Below are 15,249 nucleotides of genomic sequence, written 5' to 3'. Positions count from 1 at the left end.
CTATATTGCCCGTCTTGTAACTTGGCAAATTAGGTTTTCTTGTAACAATTAAATTGTAACGATCAAAGTTAACAAATGGAGATAGGGAAATTAAGGCATTAGTAATATTTTACAAAATTATCCAATAACAACGTATGTTATTTATTATCATCCTTGGATTATAATAATTTATTATTATATTGTTTTAAGAATAGGCGTGTATTACATTATTTTCTTAAAATAGTAGTTTCATTTCTAAACATGCATATCTCTCACAAACAAAGTATAACGTTACCCTAAAAGTAATCATAAATCTCATTTTGCTAAATAAATCCTTCCACAATAATACATTATTATGAATATTAAGAGGATTCCAATCTTCATAAACAAAGTTCATAAATAAAAAACAAAATCAAAACAAAAAAATAATAATAAACTTTTATTATAGCATGATTTTTGGAAGTGAATAAATTGAGAAAATATATTCTTAGTCTGGGTATGGATGAGTATCAAAATAGGTCAGATTCAACAGATTGACCCAATATAAAAAAATGGACCGGATCACGTATTTGAATCTGACTAAGTCTGGTCCGTTGGACTCGTCAGGACACAGGCTAGCCTGCCTGCCTATAATTCGAGTTTACCTTATTTTAATTTTTTAAGTTCGTTTCTTTCCTTTGCACCATTGTTTTAATAGTTCAATAGCTGGTTGTGAGCTTATGATGATTTTGTAAATCGGAATTTGTGGTGATTATTTTGGGAATTGGGTACTTTTTTCTTAATGGGAATTTTTTGTTGTGATGATTTATGGTTAAGATGTTTGCATATTGTGATTGTGCAAGACACTACTATTCTAATCCAGAATCAAACGCTGGAATTGATGATAGTTGAAGGCTTCTAGTTGGAGCTGTTCAGTTTGCTCCCTCACATGAGAGAAATATTGCATGCCAAAGCTAAAATAATTGGCCCATTTTTATTTCACTGTAATACTTTGCATCACGACTTCCCTTTCATTAAAGTTGGCTTTTCTATATATTCCACATTCTACATAAATCAAGTCCCATAAAAAAATTGCAAATTTAACAAAATGTGAAAAAGGCAGGCCAGCCAAGCCGGCCCAGAGCTACTGATCGGCGAGCCGGGCCAGCCTAATTCTGGCAAGCACGGGCAGTGACTAAACGGGCCGAAGCCAAACCGACCGTTTTAACATCTCAAAGTGTGGTAGGCTAACAAATTAAATAAGGCAAATAATAAAAGCTTTATGACACAGGGTAACAGTACTTCATGACATGACTTTACAGACCACTTTTGTCGATCAACCTTGCGTAAAAAAATGGACTGTCGTACAAATAATTTATCTCTATCAATAAGACTAATTTTTGGGAGTAAAAGAGATCTAAATCCTTAATACTCACTTAATTATGCAACGACTTTACCCTGAAAATGGCGCACCAATGCATGGGTCATTAAACATAAGTATACGAAAAGGACAAGAATTTCACAATATTGAAATGGACACGAGCACTAGAATCATTATTGAAATTGAATCTCACAATATGCATTAATCTGATTCACTCTACATCCCCCTCAAGGGAAAACAGGGCAATATTTCCAAATAAATGAAGTTGTTTCAGCCCAAGTTCCAAATAAATTGATCTACTGAAAATTCTGCAGCTACTTGTGGATTGCAAATAGTGTTTCCCGACACAAACCATATTTCCTCTTTTCTTTTTTGGAAAGAAAAATCTCCGCCAAGGAACAAGATGCAAAGAAGCTTGCTAAGCTGGCTAAAGCAATGAAAACACAATTCTAGTCCTGCTTATTTATTCTCCAACGGTCAAACCAAACCCAAATTTGTAGTCTTTTTTCTTGTGGTCAAGCTGAAATGAATGCATATTGAAAACCATGTCAAGACAAAATGCAAAATCTAAAACGAGCAGTTAATAGAACATCCCCACGAAACTAAAATATCATGCATACTACATACATGCCTACGCACAAACATGAGCAAAAGAACAGTGGAAAAAGAGTACAGAAAAAGGCCTAACCTCTGCAGAAAGAATAAAATTCAGACCCATATTTAATCGCTCCTCCAAAAAAGCAGCAACACAGCCATTGGAATCTATCTTTCCCCTAAGACGGCACTACAATAACCAAGGCAAGATGTGCAAAGTATATAAGAATCCTGATTACCTTAAATGTGAACAATATCAATTACCAATGCATCATCCATATCGAAGTTCAAAAGTAGAACATTAGATGGCTTTACAGTCAAGTAATCAACTCACTATAAACCACAAGTAATCCACATGATTTCTTGTAAGAAACATTTTTTTGTCACAAATTTCAATTTCTTTTTCGTTTTCTTCTGATTGAAATTAACCAGTGGTAGGTCACTTTCTTTTTCTGCATATTCTCAAATGCAGCTCAACATTTTTTTTTCTTTTCCTCTTCTTCAAACTTGAAATAGAATAGTAATAAACTCCTATTAAATTTCATAAAATACACAAGCTTTGGGCTCATTAAAATTGGCCAAGAAAAACAAACATGCCGTTCCTTGCTTGTGCCAAAGAAAATGGCGTTTTACATAGTCCAAATATTTGTAGCGACTAAAACATGAAAAAATAGCAATGTTCTTAATACCATAGGTGAACTAATACAAGAGATTAATAATTCAAGACTAGTTATGTCTCAAATTAACAGATACCCAAGTGCGCAGCTCCATCTTGCCTGATAAAAAATCGTGATGTAAAATTGTAGACAAGTACAAACCCAGAAAACAGATTCCCAACACAATATATAGGGAATGATAAAACAATGTTAGGCCTTGACTCTAGTAAATATTTAAAGATGTAAAAAAGAATGGACTACTGATAGAATCAAAAGTAAACTAATAATATGGAAAGTTTCCCATTTAGTGCACTACCTACTGCTACAGGCCACTTGTTCCAGGGAAATTTTGCCTCTTGACAACTGGAGAATGAAGTGAGGCATATATTAAGTTTGCAAGTTTTGATGGTGTTATTATGTCTGAAGTTAAATTGAATTGAACAGCAAGGAAGAGTGAAACTTGAAAAGGTATCTAGATGTGATGTAGGGGTTGGTAAATGTCAATTTTTCCTTCACCCCTTCCATTCCTGCAAGGGTCAATCCCAAATGCACGGATATAGATGCACAAGAAAGCTCTATTACAACTGATATGAAATATTATGTTCACAGGTTAACATAATCACATTCATGCTGTATTACATTCAAATTCCAACCTACGACTGAATTCATGAAAGAGAAAACTACCTGTCTAAGGATGTAGTCATAACCAAAGCTAGCCGTGGCATCTCTTGACAAGTAGTTGCACATAAATTCAGATGCTAGAGAAACCTGAAAGAAACATTTTGTATAAAAAATAAAAATTTGAAATGAAAACAACACAAATCTACAATGTGATTATCAACTCACCTTCTCGGATACCTTCTGAACATAGCTTAGAACAACCATTCCAGTGCTAGCAACTTGCCCTGTAGCAACCTAAATGTAGGTGAGCAAATGAAAGAATTAGTAGTAATCACTAAGGGAAAAGGAATCACTGAAAAATAGAATAAGATACAGTGCAATGAAATATAACCAATGGTTGACACGTAGACAAATAAAAACATAGCATATCTTCTAAATAATTTGTGCAAGTATACAAGGGCTTTTGTCCAGGCAGCTTTTAATAACAAACTATTAAAATTTTCCAATATCAATATAGCAATTTAAGGATCAATAAACAAATATGAAAGAGTTTGAACAGGAAAATGGGCACTCAGCCAATAATGTACACGGGGGCTAAGTCTTGCACAAGCATACCATTTTATCAGTGTTGTAGCGAGCACCATAACCAACACCAGACTTCCTATGCTGACCAGCCCAAAATACCTCCCCACCCAATGATAAGTGCTGTGTCACACTCTGCAAAAAAATGATGTTTTCAGTAATGATTTTAAACGAGTTCACAGACATGCATCAATTGTAGCACTTATAAAATAGAAAGCGATTAAGGAAATTAAAAGAGTAATGCTCAGCAATTTCACACAACAATCGGCTAATTAAGATAAAGAAACAAATAGATGATAGAAGTGCTACAACTGTCAAATATTAAACATCAATCAGTGTTAAATCTGGATGCAGTGCGGAGTGGTCTTTCCAAAAACTTGTTAGCAAGATAATAGTTACTCTGAAATTTTTTACTACTATCGTTATTACTTTACTATCTATGCTTTAAACAAAAAAGAAAAATAGAGAAAGCAAAATTGAGGCAAATAAAATAGCACAGGAGAAGAGGCACGACACTCATGGGAATGGAGCTACCGATCCCCAAACCATCTGCAGAAAGGAACAGCTTCACTACAGTAGCACCAATAGGAGCCACGGATTGCTCCGCTGCTATTGTGGTGCTACTTAAAACCCAGATGATATTAATAGCCAGTTAAATCTAATTAATGTCAATAATCATAAATCATAAATCATCTAGAAAAAAATACTGCAAAAATATATGGAGATTCCATACCTGAATATAATTTGCTCCAAGTAAGGCTCCATTCCCGAGTTGAAACTGGGACCTATAGTCTTTTCCCTGTAAAAATATATTATAATGAAGCTTTAAAACAGGGAAAAGATATACATGGAACATCTATGAGAAACTTGTTCACAATGAATGTCTAACAAATGACAAAATTTAATGAAAAGAACGTGAAAAAAAAAATGACTAGGAGAGTAGGAAGGCATTGAATGACTTAGTCAAGAAATGGTAAGCTAGCTGACCTTGTACTCAAAGTTGAACACTCCATGAGACATATGCGGTTCATTCGTAAGCTGTCCATGCAAACAAGAGTTATTTTATTACAGTGAGAATGGGGAGGAGTAAGGGGTCGGATAAACTAAATACTTCGCAGAAAAATAGAACGAATATTCAACTGAAGTTCTACTTTTCCTGACATATATAAGTTACAGCACAAGTGGCACGGCTCGAAAGTAGAAATCAGAAAATAGTACAAGCTCTTGTTTCCAAAATAGAGTCGAAAAAAATATATGCTAACTAATCAAAGAAGTAGCAAAGCACAAATGACGCGAAAAACAGAAACATTACAGGTAGCATTACTCATACTTGAAACGATCACACGCGTACCTGAGCATTGGCTTTAAAAGTGAGATTTTCAGCCAAATCCCACTTGACTCTAGCATTGAGCCTCCCATCAGTTAAAATCCTCCCCCAGAGCAACAACTGCAGAATACTATCATCAATGAAAAAGCACCAAAAAAAAAAAAAAAAACTGAAAGGCCATTTCAACGAAGCCCAAATTACCCTAGGATGATCAATGAAGGTTGAGCCGAACTCATAGTGAGCAGTTGGAATCTTGATCGTCTCCGTCGACTGAGAGGGAATCTCCGTAGGTCCCATCAACACGCTGATCACCCAACAACAAATAGGCTTTAAAAAACTAAATCTTGTAAAAATAAAAATAGAAAGAAATAAGAGAAAAGTAAAGAAACCTGTGATTGAGAGTGAACTTCTGATTGAGCATCTTTGTGAAATCAAAACGCATGCCCTCAAAAAGATCTGGTTTCAACGACACTATCGGAACAAAGAAATTAAAAGGTTACATACTAGTAAAAATAAAACTGAGATGGAAGATTGAAATGGAGAAAGGAACTTGCTAAAAGCTTCGCGATGGAGCTCCTCGAAGGGAATTGGACATGGAAGATTGAGGTAATCCACAGCGGTGTCGGCGGCGGCAGGAGGAGGAGGAACAGGGATCGCCATTGGAATCACAGAGAGAGAGCAAAAGAGAAGGAACGAACAAATCTGATTCTAAAACCCTCCTCAGTCCTCAACAACCTTCCACCACTGCTAAAACCCTAATTCACTTTACGAGAAAAAAAGAAGCTTATACTCACTACACTACATAGTGTTTCCATCTCAAACTTTAACCCGACCCGACCCTAACTATTCACGGTTTACCCGAATCACTACCCATTTTCAAATTACAAATAACTCCTTTTTTTTTACTTAATTAACCCTTTGGTCCAGTAATATAGGGCCACTTTGAATTTACTATTTGTTATGTTTTTTTATTTTTTCAGTAAGTTTACTCATTCGATTAACTTGGTAGTGTAAAATTATTGATTCAGCGTTATTGATGTAATGGAAATATTATAATAATAATTTAAAATATTGCTACGCTTAAAATGTAAAAATTAATATTTTAAACTATAAAAAATATAACAATCCAAAGAATATATGATTATTTCTTTGTAAAAAGTTGAAAAAATTGGTTTAAAAGTTATAATTTCTTCGTTCATGTATTATTTATTTTTCAACATTACCAATGCATTGATCGGTGTAGCACACAGAATGATTAAAGAGTTAAATAAAAAATAATAACTCCATTTCTTATTCAAAGTCCACGAATTTTCGTATAGTGTTTGTCGTTATATTTTCTTATTACTACCAACGTTTGATATAATTTGTGAGGTTTACTTTTAGGAAAGATTACGAGAAGATTTAATATCAATATGAAAATTTTCATATAAAATATTAGTCACTTTTAATCACCTTACCCGTTTTTATCATGAGATTTCTAACTCACCTTAAATTTCTAACTGACCTTAAATTTCCTTTTTTTTTCTCAATTTTTACCAACCATCTTTGAGTTGAAATACATTATACAAAATCACTGTGAAACTTACATATCGAACTACAATTTTATTCTTTTATATATCATGGGATTTATAACTCGTTTATTTTAGTTCCTTTAAAATTCTCTTGCATATTTCATACTTTAAGTTATGCAACTTAATTTCAAATATCCAGTCTTCCCGGGATAAGTTTTGCAATTACTCAAAACTCGTTTTTTATTATTATTTTTACAAAATGGAGCCATGTTAAAAGTCACACCGTTAGTCATTGTTCTAACAGCAAATACTAAAATTTTATCACTTCTTGAAGCACTGTCACATTGATTACTATTGTAAGACCTAGGGAAGAGAGAAAATTTCGTATGTCCAAAACAAAGATAATCTAATTTAAATGTAATTGAATGGACAATAGATATCTCTTTTGCGATTAAGTCAAGTTTTCATTTGTAATCCTACGAAACCAAAAACAATTTCTATGTACATGTCTCTACGTAGGCATAATTCCACATAACTCTAATTCATATTAAAAACTCTCAAATTATTGTTTATTTTTCAAAGAAGGTATTTCCGTTTAACAGAAATTAGTAATTTATAAAATAAATAAACACTTCTCTAAATCTGGTTCTTGGCTTTTACACAGATATGATTTCAAATCATACATGCTTTAAAACGACTTAATTTTAGTTGAAAAAGAACCAAATACTCAACCAGACCAGTTTTAGTTGGGTTTAAAAAATGTGAACTGTTTTTAAAATGAAAATTTCAAAGATTATAAACCCAGTTCCCTTGATTTAATTAATCATCGGTAATCTACAGTAGCTCAACCATTGGGGAGGAGTTGCAAAACCTAATCAAAATCCCTTTCGAAAATAATGGTTTTTGCACGAAAGCAATATATAATTCAGGTTTGGAATACATTTCGATGTAAAAAAGTTTGAAACTGGATTATAACCCCTAATTAGGATTTTGGATTTATAACAGGTTTGGAATTAGAAAAAAAAAAAACTCGAATTGGAGTTCTTAAAAATATAGACTAGATTTAAATTTAAAGTTGAATTTGAATCGGTATATAAAAATCAGAATGTTTGCAAACTTCGCCAAAACATTATCATCAAAATATGTGAATCCCCAACTGAAATATATAAACCATTCACATAATCTAAATATAAAAATGCAACCTCACTAATATTATACAAAACGAAAAATTTGAAATTACCTTCAATTATATGGTGGCTTGCATACAAATGCATAATATCTCGCTTTAAAAATTCAGAAATGCTTTAATTATTACGATAGCTTTCCGCAGTTTTTTTTTCATCCAAGACAATGTAGAGATTGAAATGAAGCATAAAGATCCAAAAATTTCTTAAGGTAAACAGGAACAAAAACAGCTTTCATATTGCTACTGCAAAACGTGTTCTTCAGAAACTAATGCAGAAAACCACATCTTCCATCCAGGAGTAATCATATTTATAAATCATAATAACGTAACCAAAAAGCAGAAAAACATATGCAGAATCGTTAAAACCAACACACGCCTGATTACATGCCACACGTCAAAAAATCCCCAATCATGGCATTACGTATTCATTCAATTTATATCAAATATTAATCACGGCATTATAATACCTATTCATAAATTACCAATGCATGCAAATCGACCCCAACCCAAAACAATCTAAACATACACCAGAGAAAATCAGAGAAAACCCAAACCATAGCCGGATTCGCAATCCCCGGGAAACGAAATAACCAAAACTAATGTTACAGCGATGTTTTTCACCACGATGAAAGCAGAAATATAAACAAAGAAGCTATTTCCAATCCAAAATAAATAAGATAAAAAAAGAGCATCCAAACAATTATATTTAAATTAACGACAGAACTAAAACTTAACTAAAACATTATATAAGAGTATCCAAAATCCGATTAAAAAACTCAGCAAAACACAAAAGACAGAGAGTACTATCAAGACATTTCGATAACATATAAAGAAAAGGGGAAAGGGATTGAAATCAACGGTAGGATTTCTGGAACCTGGCGCGGGCACCGCGACCACCGAACTTCTTGGGCTCGCAGCGGCGAGGATCGGCAACGAGGAGTGTACGGTCGTACCTGACGAGGATGTCCTTGATCTCCTTCTTGGATTGCTCATCGACGTACTTCTGGTAGTAAGCGACGAGAGCCTTGGCGATGCTCTGACGGATAGCGTAGATCTGGGAGGTATGACCACCGCCCTTGACACGGATGCGCATGTCGACGCCGGCAAAACGGTGGCGGCCAAGGAGAAGGATGGGCTCAAAGGCCTTGAAGCGGAGGATCTCCGGCTCGACGAGCTCAATCGGACATCCGTTGATCTTGATGAGGCCGCGGCCGCGCTTGCAGTAAGTGACTGCCACCGCCGTCTTCTTACGGCCGAAGCACTGGACCTGCTCGAGCGTTGGTGGTGTCTGCGCCATCTTCGAAATTAGGGTTTGGGTTTCTCTCACTGCGCCTCACTCACGAAACCTATCTGCGATTCTCTAATGTTTATGCCTTTATATATTCACCTATCGATTAGGGTTTTTGAGGCTATGTGAAATACCCTCATTGCCCCCGTCCACACCATCTCGTTATAAATGAAATAAAATAAATATATTAATAGATCATATAATGTGTGCTTTAATTATGCAAAAATATTAATATATTCTATATATTGGTTTAACATTACCTTGATAAAAAGAAAAACTAAATTTACAATATATATTTGATAAAAAAAAAGGACTAAGATTTTATAAATTTACAATTAAAGAAACAATTACAAAATTATTTTACAAGTTAAAAAATTGTTATTATTATTATATCGTTGAAATTTTCTCTATAAAACTTGTTATATTTGAACTATACAAGAATTTTACTAACTTGCAAATTAAATTTGATTAACTAGACACCATAGATAGATAATTAGGTATATCTTGTGGAATGAAAGTCAAATTTGTTTATTCTAATTATTCATTAAGAGAATCATTTAAAATATATAAAAGAAAAACACGAAAAGGGAAATTATCAATCTCAAGTGCATGTTAATTTGGAATTATTGCGTTCTCATAATATTACTTTGAATTAACTGCCAAAATTATTAATTTAAAAATATAAAATTAGTTATTACTGAAAATATATGTAATGTTTTCGCTCCTGATATATAATTGAAATTGTGTTAACCACCAAAAATAACCTTAGCAAGATAAATATTGAATCAAAGTATTGAACACTTAAAAATTTCAATTTCTTACACTGATATATACAACAACTAAGTTATTGCTGAATTGGATGGGTTGAAAAAAAAATCGATACAATCACTTTGGTTTTCTTATATCATATCTAAATAATTTGGCCTATATTTAAAATCTTATTTAATCCAAATCAATTGGATATGATAAATTGACAAATTTAGACTTTTTATTTTTATTCTTATATGAAGAATGTGTTACATAATTATAAGATAAATATTAAAATAAATAAAATAAGAATGCAGAGTTTCAAATATCTCACTTGTCAATCATTATATATTTTACATGAAATATATATATATATATATATATATATATATATATATATATATATATTATTAAGTGAAAGGGCTAAATAGAAGAGCAAAGTAAATTGGGTCAGTAAAAAAAAAATCAAATCGCCATAAAATTTTTAAAACCTGTAATAAAAATACTTTAATTGTTCATCGTATAGATATTGATTTGGGAATAAAAAAGCTGTAAATTAATTCTGCTTTGTTTAATTTAAAAGTTTGGTATAAGTAGAAATATTAAAATGGTATCCAATCCGTGAGTCAATCTGATTCATCACGGATTTGATCCAGATTAGATCGAGAAAAAATCAATTTTTAAAAAAATTAGTTTAATTGAACTCGACTCACTTTACCTATCAATATTTTTTGGACAATTTTTTAAAACAGAATTGTTATAATTATTTATTACTTCTACTTATGTATGTTTACAAATGCATATTTTTAAATGATAGAATGTTGTTCAATAATATTTGAATAATTTAAATATTTAATTAATTTGTTTGTTAAATTATATACGTTGTTATTTTAATCTTCATAATAATATTTTTAGAATTAAGTAAACACTTTGATTTCACTATTATAAAAAATAAATTAAGTAAAATCACTCTCATTATAATGTAATAAAATAAATTGCAAAAAAAAAAAAACATGTGTAAGTTAGTTAACTCACAGTTAGATCAGATTATAAAATTTCTATCTCACAAAAAAAGTAAATCAGGTTGAACTGATCATTTGTTAGCTCAATTCGTATTAAATCAACCTATACTTTGAAACCTCTAAACCTAAATAATAATATCCTGAAAGTAAAATTAATGAATTATGATCCTACCACTTAAGTAGCTATATAATGTCCTAATTAGTAAACATTTGATCGTGCATAAGACAAAATTTTGACATTCGTTACCCTTAACGCACTAAAAAAAATATCATCAATATAAATATAATTGCTTAGAATAATACACACACAATTCCAATGAGTTAGAAAATAACAGGTGACAAATTCATAAAATAAATATGTTTTGAGAATATATTGTTGAAATCATATTATTACTTAGACATGATAAAACAAATAAATATAATTTATTATGTAATTCCAAATTTAAATAGTTAATATTGATTGAATTAGGGGGTTCAACTTGACTATTTCACCACAGTTGTTCAGAGTCATGATCTTGATACTTATTCTTTTGAACTTTTATTTTATAATTAAAAAGCATTATATTTTCAACATCTCTACATAAGAGTCGATAATAGTGATATACTAATATCAAATAATGAAAATTTTTCCAGTTCGTGGAAATTTATTTTTCAAATGACTATAACATGCGACTTTTATTTTGTAAATATATTAAAGAGTAAGCCATTTCCGTGAAGCAGACTTCACTTGTATTTCACAAAGTCAACTTTATCTTATAATTGAAAATATACAGAAGTTGTAGCTCGTAACCACGATTTTTCTAATTTTGTTGTTGATCTCATAATTACGTAAAAGTAACACAACTTTGATTAATTTAAATATGAATTAATTCTATGGAAGTCATGCATATGAAGCACAATTTTTTGTTTCTTGTTTTTTTTTTTAATATTTAAATCGATATTGTTTGAAATACAAGTGAATGTGACATGTACTTGATGATCATCTAATACATATCACAATTTAAGAATTGACAATATTCAATGTCTAATTAACAACATCATTAAACTTGTTAAATACACGACCATTAAAAAAATTTAAGATCTAATTAACAACATAATCAAACTTGTGAAATATACCCCCATTAAAATTCCACTATGACAATTTATTCTCTTTTTTGGACTAAACTTATACTATCTTAACTTCAATTAATTCACTAATTTTTATCACTTAACAAGTTTGATATCTTCATTTCCCCCCTCCCCCCTTACACAAAACCATCACTATAATAATTTAATAATTGTAACTTCCATTCAATTTTCTATTCCTCACAACACACAAATTCAAATATCAATAATTCACAAAATTCAAACAATTATTAAAAGAAACTAAATAACAATAAATTAACTAAAGATGACAATGCAGACTAACCATGTAGACCCCGCAAACCTAAAAAAAAAATATAGACTAAGCTAAGTACTTTAGCATGCTAGAGAGATTAGGCTCATCCTCCATAACTCAGTCACTACGGGCCTACGATGGGTTGGTTCACATCTAATTTGCATAATTTGACTTAAATTTAAAATCCAACACTGGTATAACACATCATATGTGTTTCTTGTAAGCAACTTTTTCATTCACGTTTATTCTCCGATTTATCAAAATTAGTTCGTTCATTCATGTTTATTTCCATATTTCAATCTGATTTCAAGTCATTTTTATTTTCAATATACATGTACTTAAAAATTAAAAATTATACAATTATAAATATTACTTATTTTAAGTTATGAGTTTATAAAAAAATATTATTTTTACTATTTTTATTAATTTAATTTAATAAAAGTAAAGTAATTAAAAGTTTGAAGTGAATCGTGAGCTGGTCTGCAAATCCACATACTGCAGACCAAACGCAATAGACCAAAACAAGAGGCATCTCTAAAATTAACAAACAACAACACACGACTACGTTGACTTACCACATCTTTAACTTCTGGCATCATGATAGGATTGTGAAGGATATCCCGATTGGTAGTAAGAGTATCCTTATAACACAACAATGTTCATATTTATAATAAAAATAAAAAATATAATTAGACATTAGTGCATTTAAAACATGATTTCTATTTTTAAAAATTTGTGTAAAACTCGAGTCACACATACATAACACTTTTTTTAAATAAATAACAAATAAAAAATACCCTTTTGAAAAGAAATTTGCACCACTACGATAAATTTTCGAACAGGAATGTATTCCCCCACAGAAGATACCAAACAATATTAGGATTTTATTTCGAGTTTTCTAATCGTTCTCCAATTTGGGCCTCGTCCCATTTCCATAGCATAACTCCTAATGCAAAAGTTTTGCAGGCTTTCTGTCTCTTTCCAGAGGTATTAGTTTACATCTCCATCCGGCATTTGTGAACTGCTACACAACAATTTCCCTCGTAGTTGTAGCCCCGACAGCACCAAAGACCAAACCCCACTCAAAAAAATGTCAATTTAGCACACAGCGACAACAAAACACAATCAACTTGGGACACCATTTTTATGGTTCACCCTTGAAAACAAGTCCCACCAAATCATATTTCACTCTTGTCTTCTCTTCTATTCTCTTCTGCCACCCCCACATCACCGTCTCATCTCATACACGAAAAAAGCATATAAAGAAGAAAAGAAATGCAGAGGCGATTCAGGCAAGTTTGCACTTCTTTAAAAGAACGCAGCTTCATGAGCTATGCAAAGATTGCTGCAGTGAGTGGCTTCTCTGACATGAACATCATCATCATAAAAGCAACAGCCCCAGATGACTTGCCTCTGCATGAAAAGTACATACACCGCCTTTTGAAACTCTTCTCCATTTCGCCAACTACCTGCCACTCCTTCGCAGTCAGCTTCACTCGTCGATTTGGAACCACTCGTAGCTGGCGTGTTGCACTCAAATGTCTCATTCTTCTTCACCGTTTGCTTCGTTCTGTTCCGGGGAAAAGCACCCTCTGGAGTGAACTCTTGTGGACACGTTCCAATGCCTTGATTTCTCTCCACCCTTGCCATTTCAAGGATGAATCTTCCTCTTGTCCGGTTTCCTACACAAACTTTGTCGCATCCTACGCACACCTTCTGGATGAAGCCCTTAACTGTGTTGCTTTGGATGACACCACAATGGAAGGACGGGAAGTAGATGAGAAAGAGGAACCCACTGCTGGAGCTGAAAGTTTTCATGAGAAAATGAAGGGACTGGGGGAAGTGCTTGAAATATTGCCACAACTACAGAGCTTTATGGATAGGGTGATGCAATGTTATCCAGTAGGGGTTGCATCACGAAGTTTAAATGTGCAGTGTGCCATGAAACTCATAATTCGTGACAGCTTCGTTTGTTATACAAAGTTCAGAAGAGAAATAGTTGGGGTTATGGACAATCTTCTTGATATGCCGTATAGAAACTGCATAGCCGCTTTCAATATATACAAGAAAGCTGCAGTTCAAACTAATGAACTTTACGAGTTTTATGAGTGGTGCAAGGTAAAGGGTATGTGTGGACTGCACGAGTATCCCTTGGTGGAGCCAATTCCATACATACAAATCAAGGCTTTGGAAAATTTTCTCAGTGGAATGTGGCAGTTAACGGAGTCTTCGTCCCCAATTACTAGCCCTTCTTCTTCTGCGGAATCTCCTTCGGATTTCACTGAAAGACAAGTAGTGACGAGAAGGGATACTGTTGACATCAAAGGAAAAGTGTTTGAGGCTGAAGAAGAGAAGCCTTTGATTGAACAAGAAAGAGAAGATGACGAGAACCTTAGCTGGGAGACACTTTTGGAATCCTCTGTTAGTTTTAGCCATGCTTATCAGAGGGACCTGTGCAGCTTCTTCTATCAGCTGGGATGGGAAGGTGGATTTGGCATCGAGCAACATGGCTTTAATCCGAAGGAAGAACACAAGCACGAGCATGCAGATGACACAATGAATATCGCAGTTTACAACTCTCCTACAGCTACTCACAACCCATTCTCCGAACCATATTGTTGTTCCCCTCATGTTTAATGAGATATTTTTTAGAGACCATAATGCATTGCATGTCCTGTATTCATTAAAATTAAAATAACAGTTCCATTTTTGGATTTACCTTTCTTTCAGGATTTGCCATGGATTCATTTTAAACAAATCAGCCATTTCCCTATAGTGACTAGGGAAATAAGGATGGTTATACATCATGTTCTTTTGAGCGAAGTTGAGAACCTACTAACAAATGGCAAGCAAACCTACTAAACTCAGTTACTTTCACGAAACAACTCAACTATATCAGTAGTGTTTAATTAAAAAGAGAACAAACTCCATGATATCTATAAATAATCATGTATTTACGTGTACCTTCTAAAAAAATAGGGGGCGTAAAATAAACTTG

The 15,249-nt window shown here is 32.7% G+C and overlaps 3 protein-coding genes across 3 annotated transcripts; 1 reads left to right on the top strand and 2 right to left on the bottom strand.

The window, feature by feature from the left end:
* Positions 1–1,475: 1,475 nt before the first annotated feature.
* Positions 1,476–5,908, bottom strand: LOC114179903 (mitochondrial import receptor subunit TOM40-1). The gene is made up of 11 exons (XM_028066399.1): positions 5,674–5,908; positions 5,509–5,590; positions 5,321–5,423; positions 5,144–5,239; positions 4,780–4,830; positions 4,526–4,591; positions 3,826–3,927; positions 3,436–3,504; positions 3,274–3,357; positions 2,028–2,123; positions 1,476–1,859 (listed from the first exon to the last, which is right to left on the bottom strand). The coding sequence occupies exons 1-11, from the start codon at positions 5,777–5,779 to the stop codon at positions 1,803–1,805; spliced, it is 912 nt and encodes a 303-aa protein (XP_027922200.1). The 5' UTR covers positions 5,780–5,908; the 3' UTR covers positions 1,476–1,802.
* A 2,563-nt stretch (positions 5,909–8,471) lies between these two features.
* LOC114175904 (40S ribosomal protein S16) lies at positions 8,472–9,178 on the bottom strand. The gene has a single exon (XM_028060751.1). The coding sequence runs from the start codon at positions 9,111–9,113 to the stop codon at positions 8,670–8,672; it is 444 nt and encodes a 147-aa protein (XP_027916552.1). The 5' UTR covers positions 9,114–9,178; the 3' UTR covers positions 8,472–8,669.
* A 3,875-nt stretch (positions 9,179–13,053) lies between these two features.
* Positions 13,054–15,185, top strand: LOC114177082 (putative clathrin assembly protein At4g25940). Its single transcript, XM_028062315.1, has one exon. The coding sequence runs from the start codon at positions 13,527–13,529 to the stop codon at positions 14,886–14,888; it is 1,362 nt and encodes a 453-aa protein (XP_027918116.1). The 5' UTR covers positions 13,054–13,526; the 3' UTR covers positions 14,889–15,185.
* The last annotated feature ends 64 nt before the right edge of the window (positions 15,186–15,249 follow it).

This window comes from Vigna unguiculata, chromosome 3 (assembly GCF_004118075.2).
Source record: "Vigna unguiculata cultivar IT97K-499-35 chromosome 3, ASM411807v1, whole genome shotgun sequence".
NCBI classification, from domain to species: Eukaryota; Viridiplantae; Streptophyta; class Magnoliopsida; order Fabales; family Fabaceae; genus Vigna; species Vigna unguiculata.
Note: the sequence above shows the minus strand (reverse complement) of the source record. Positions and strands in the feature narration are given on the sequence as shown.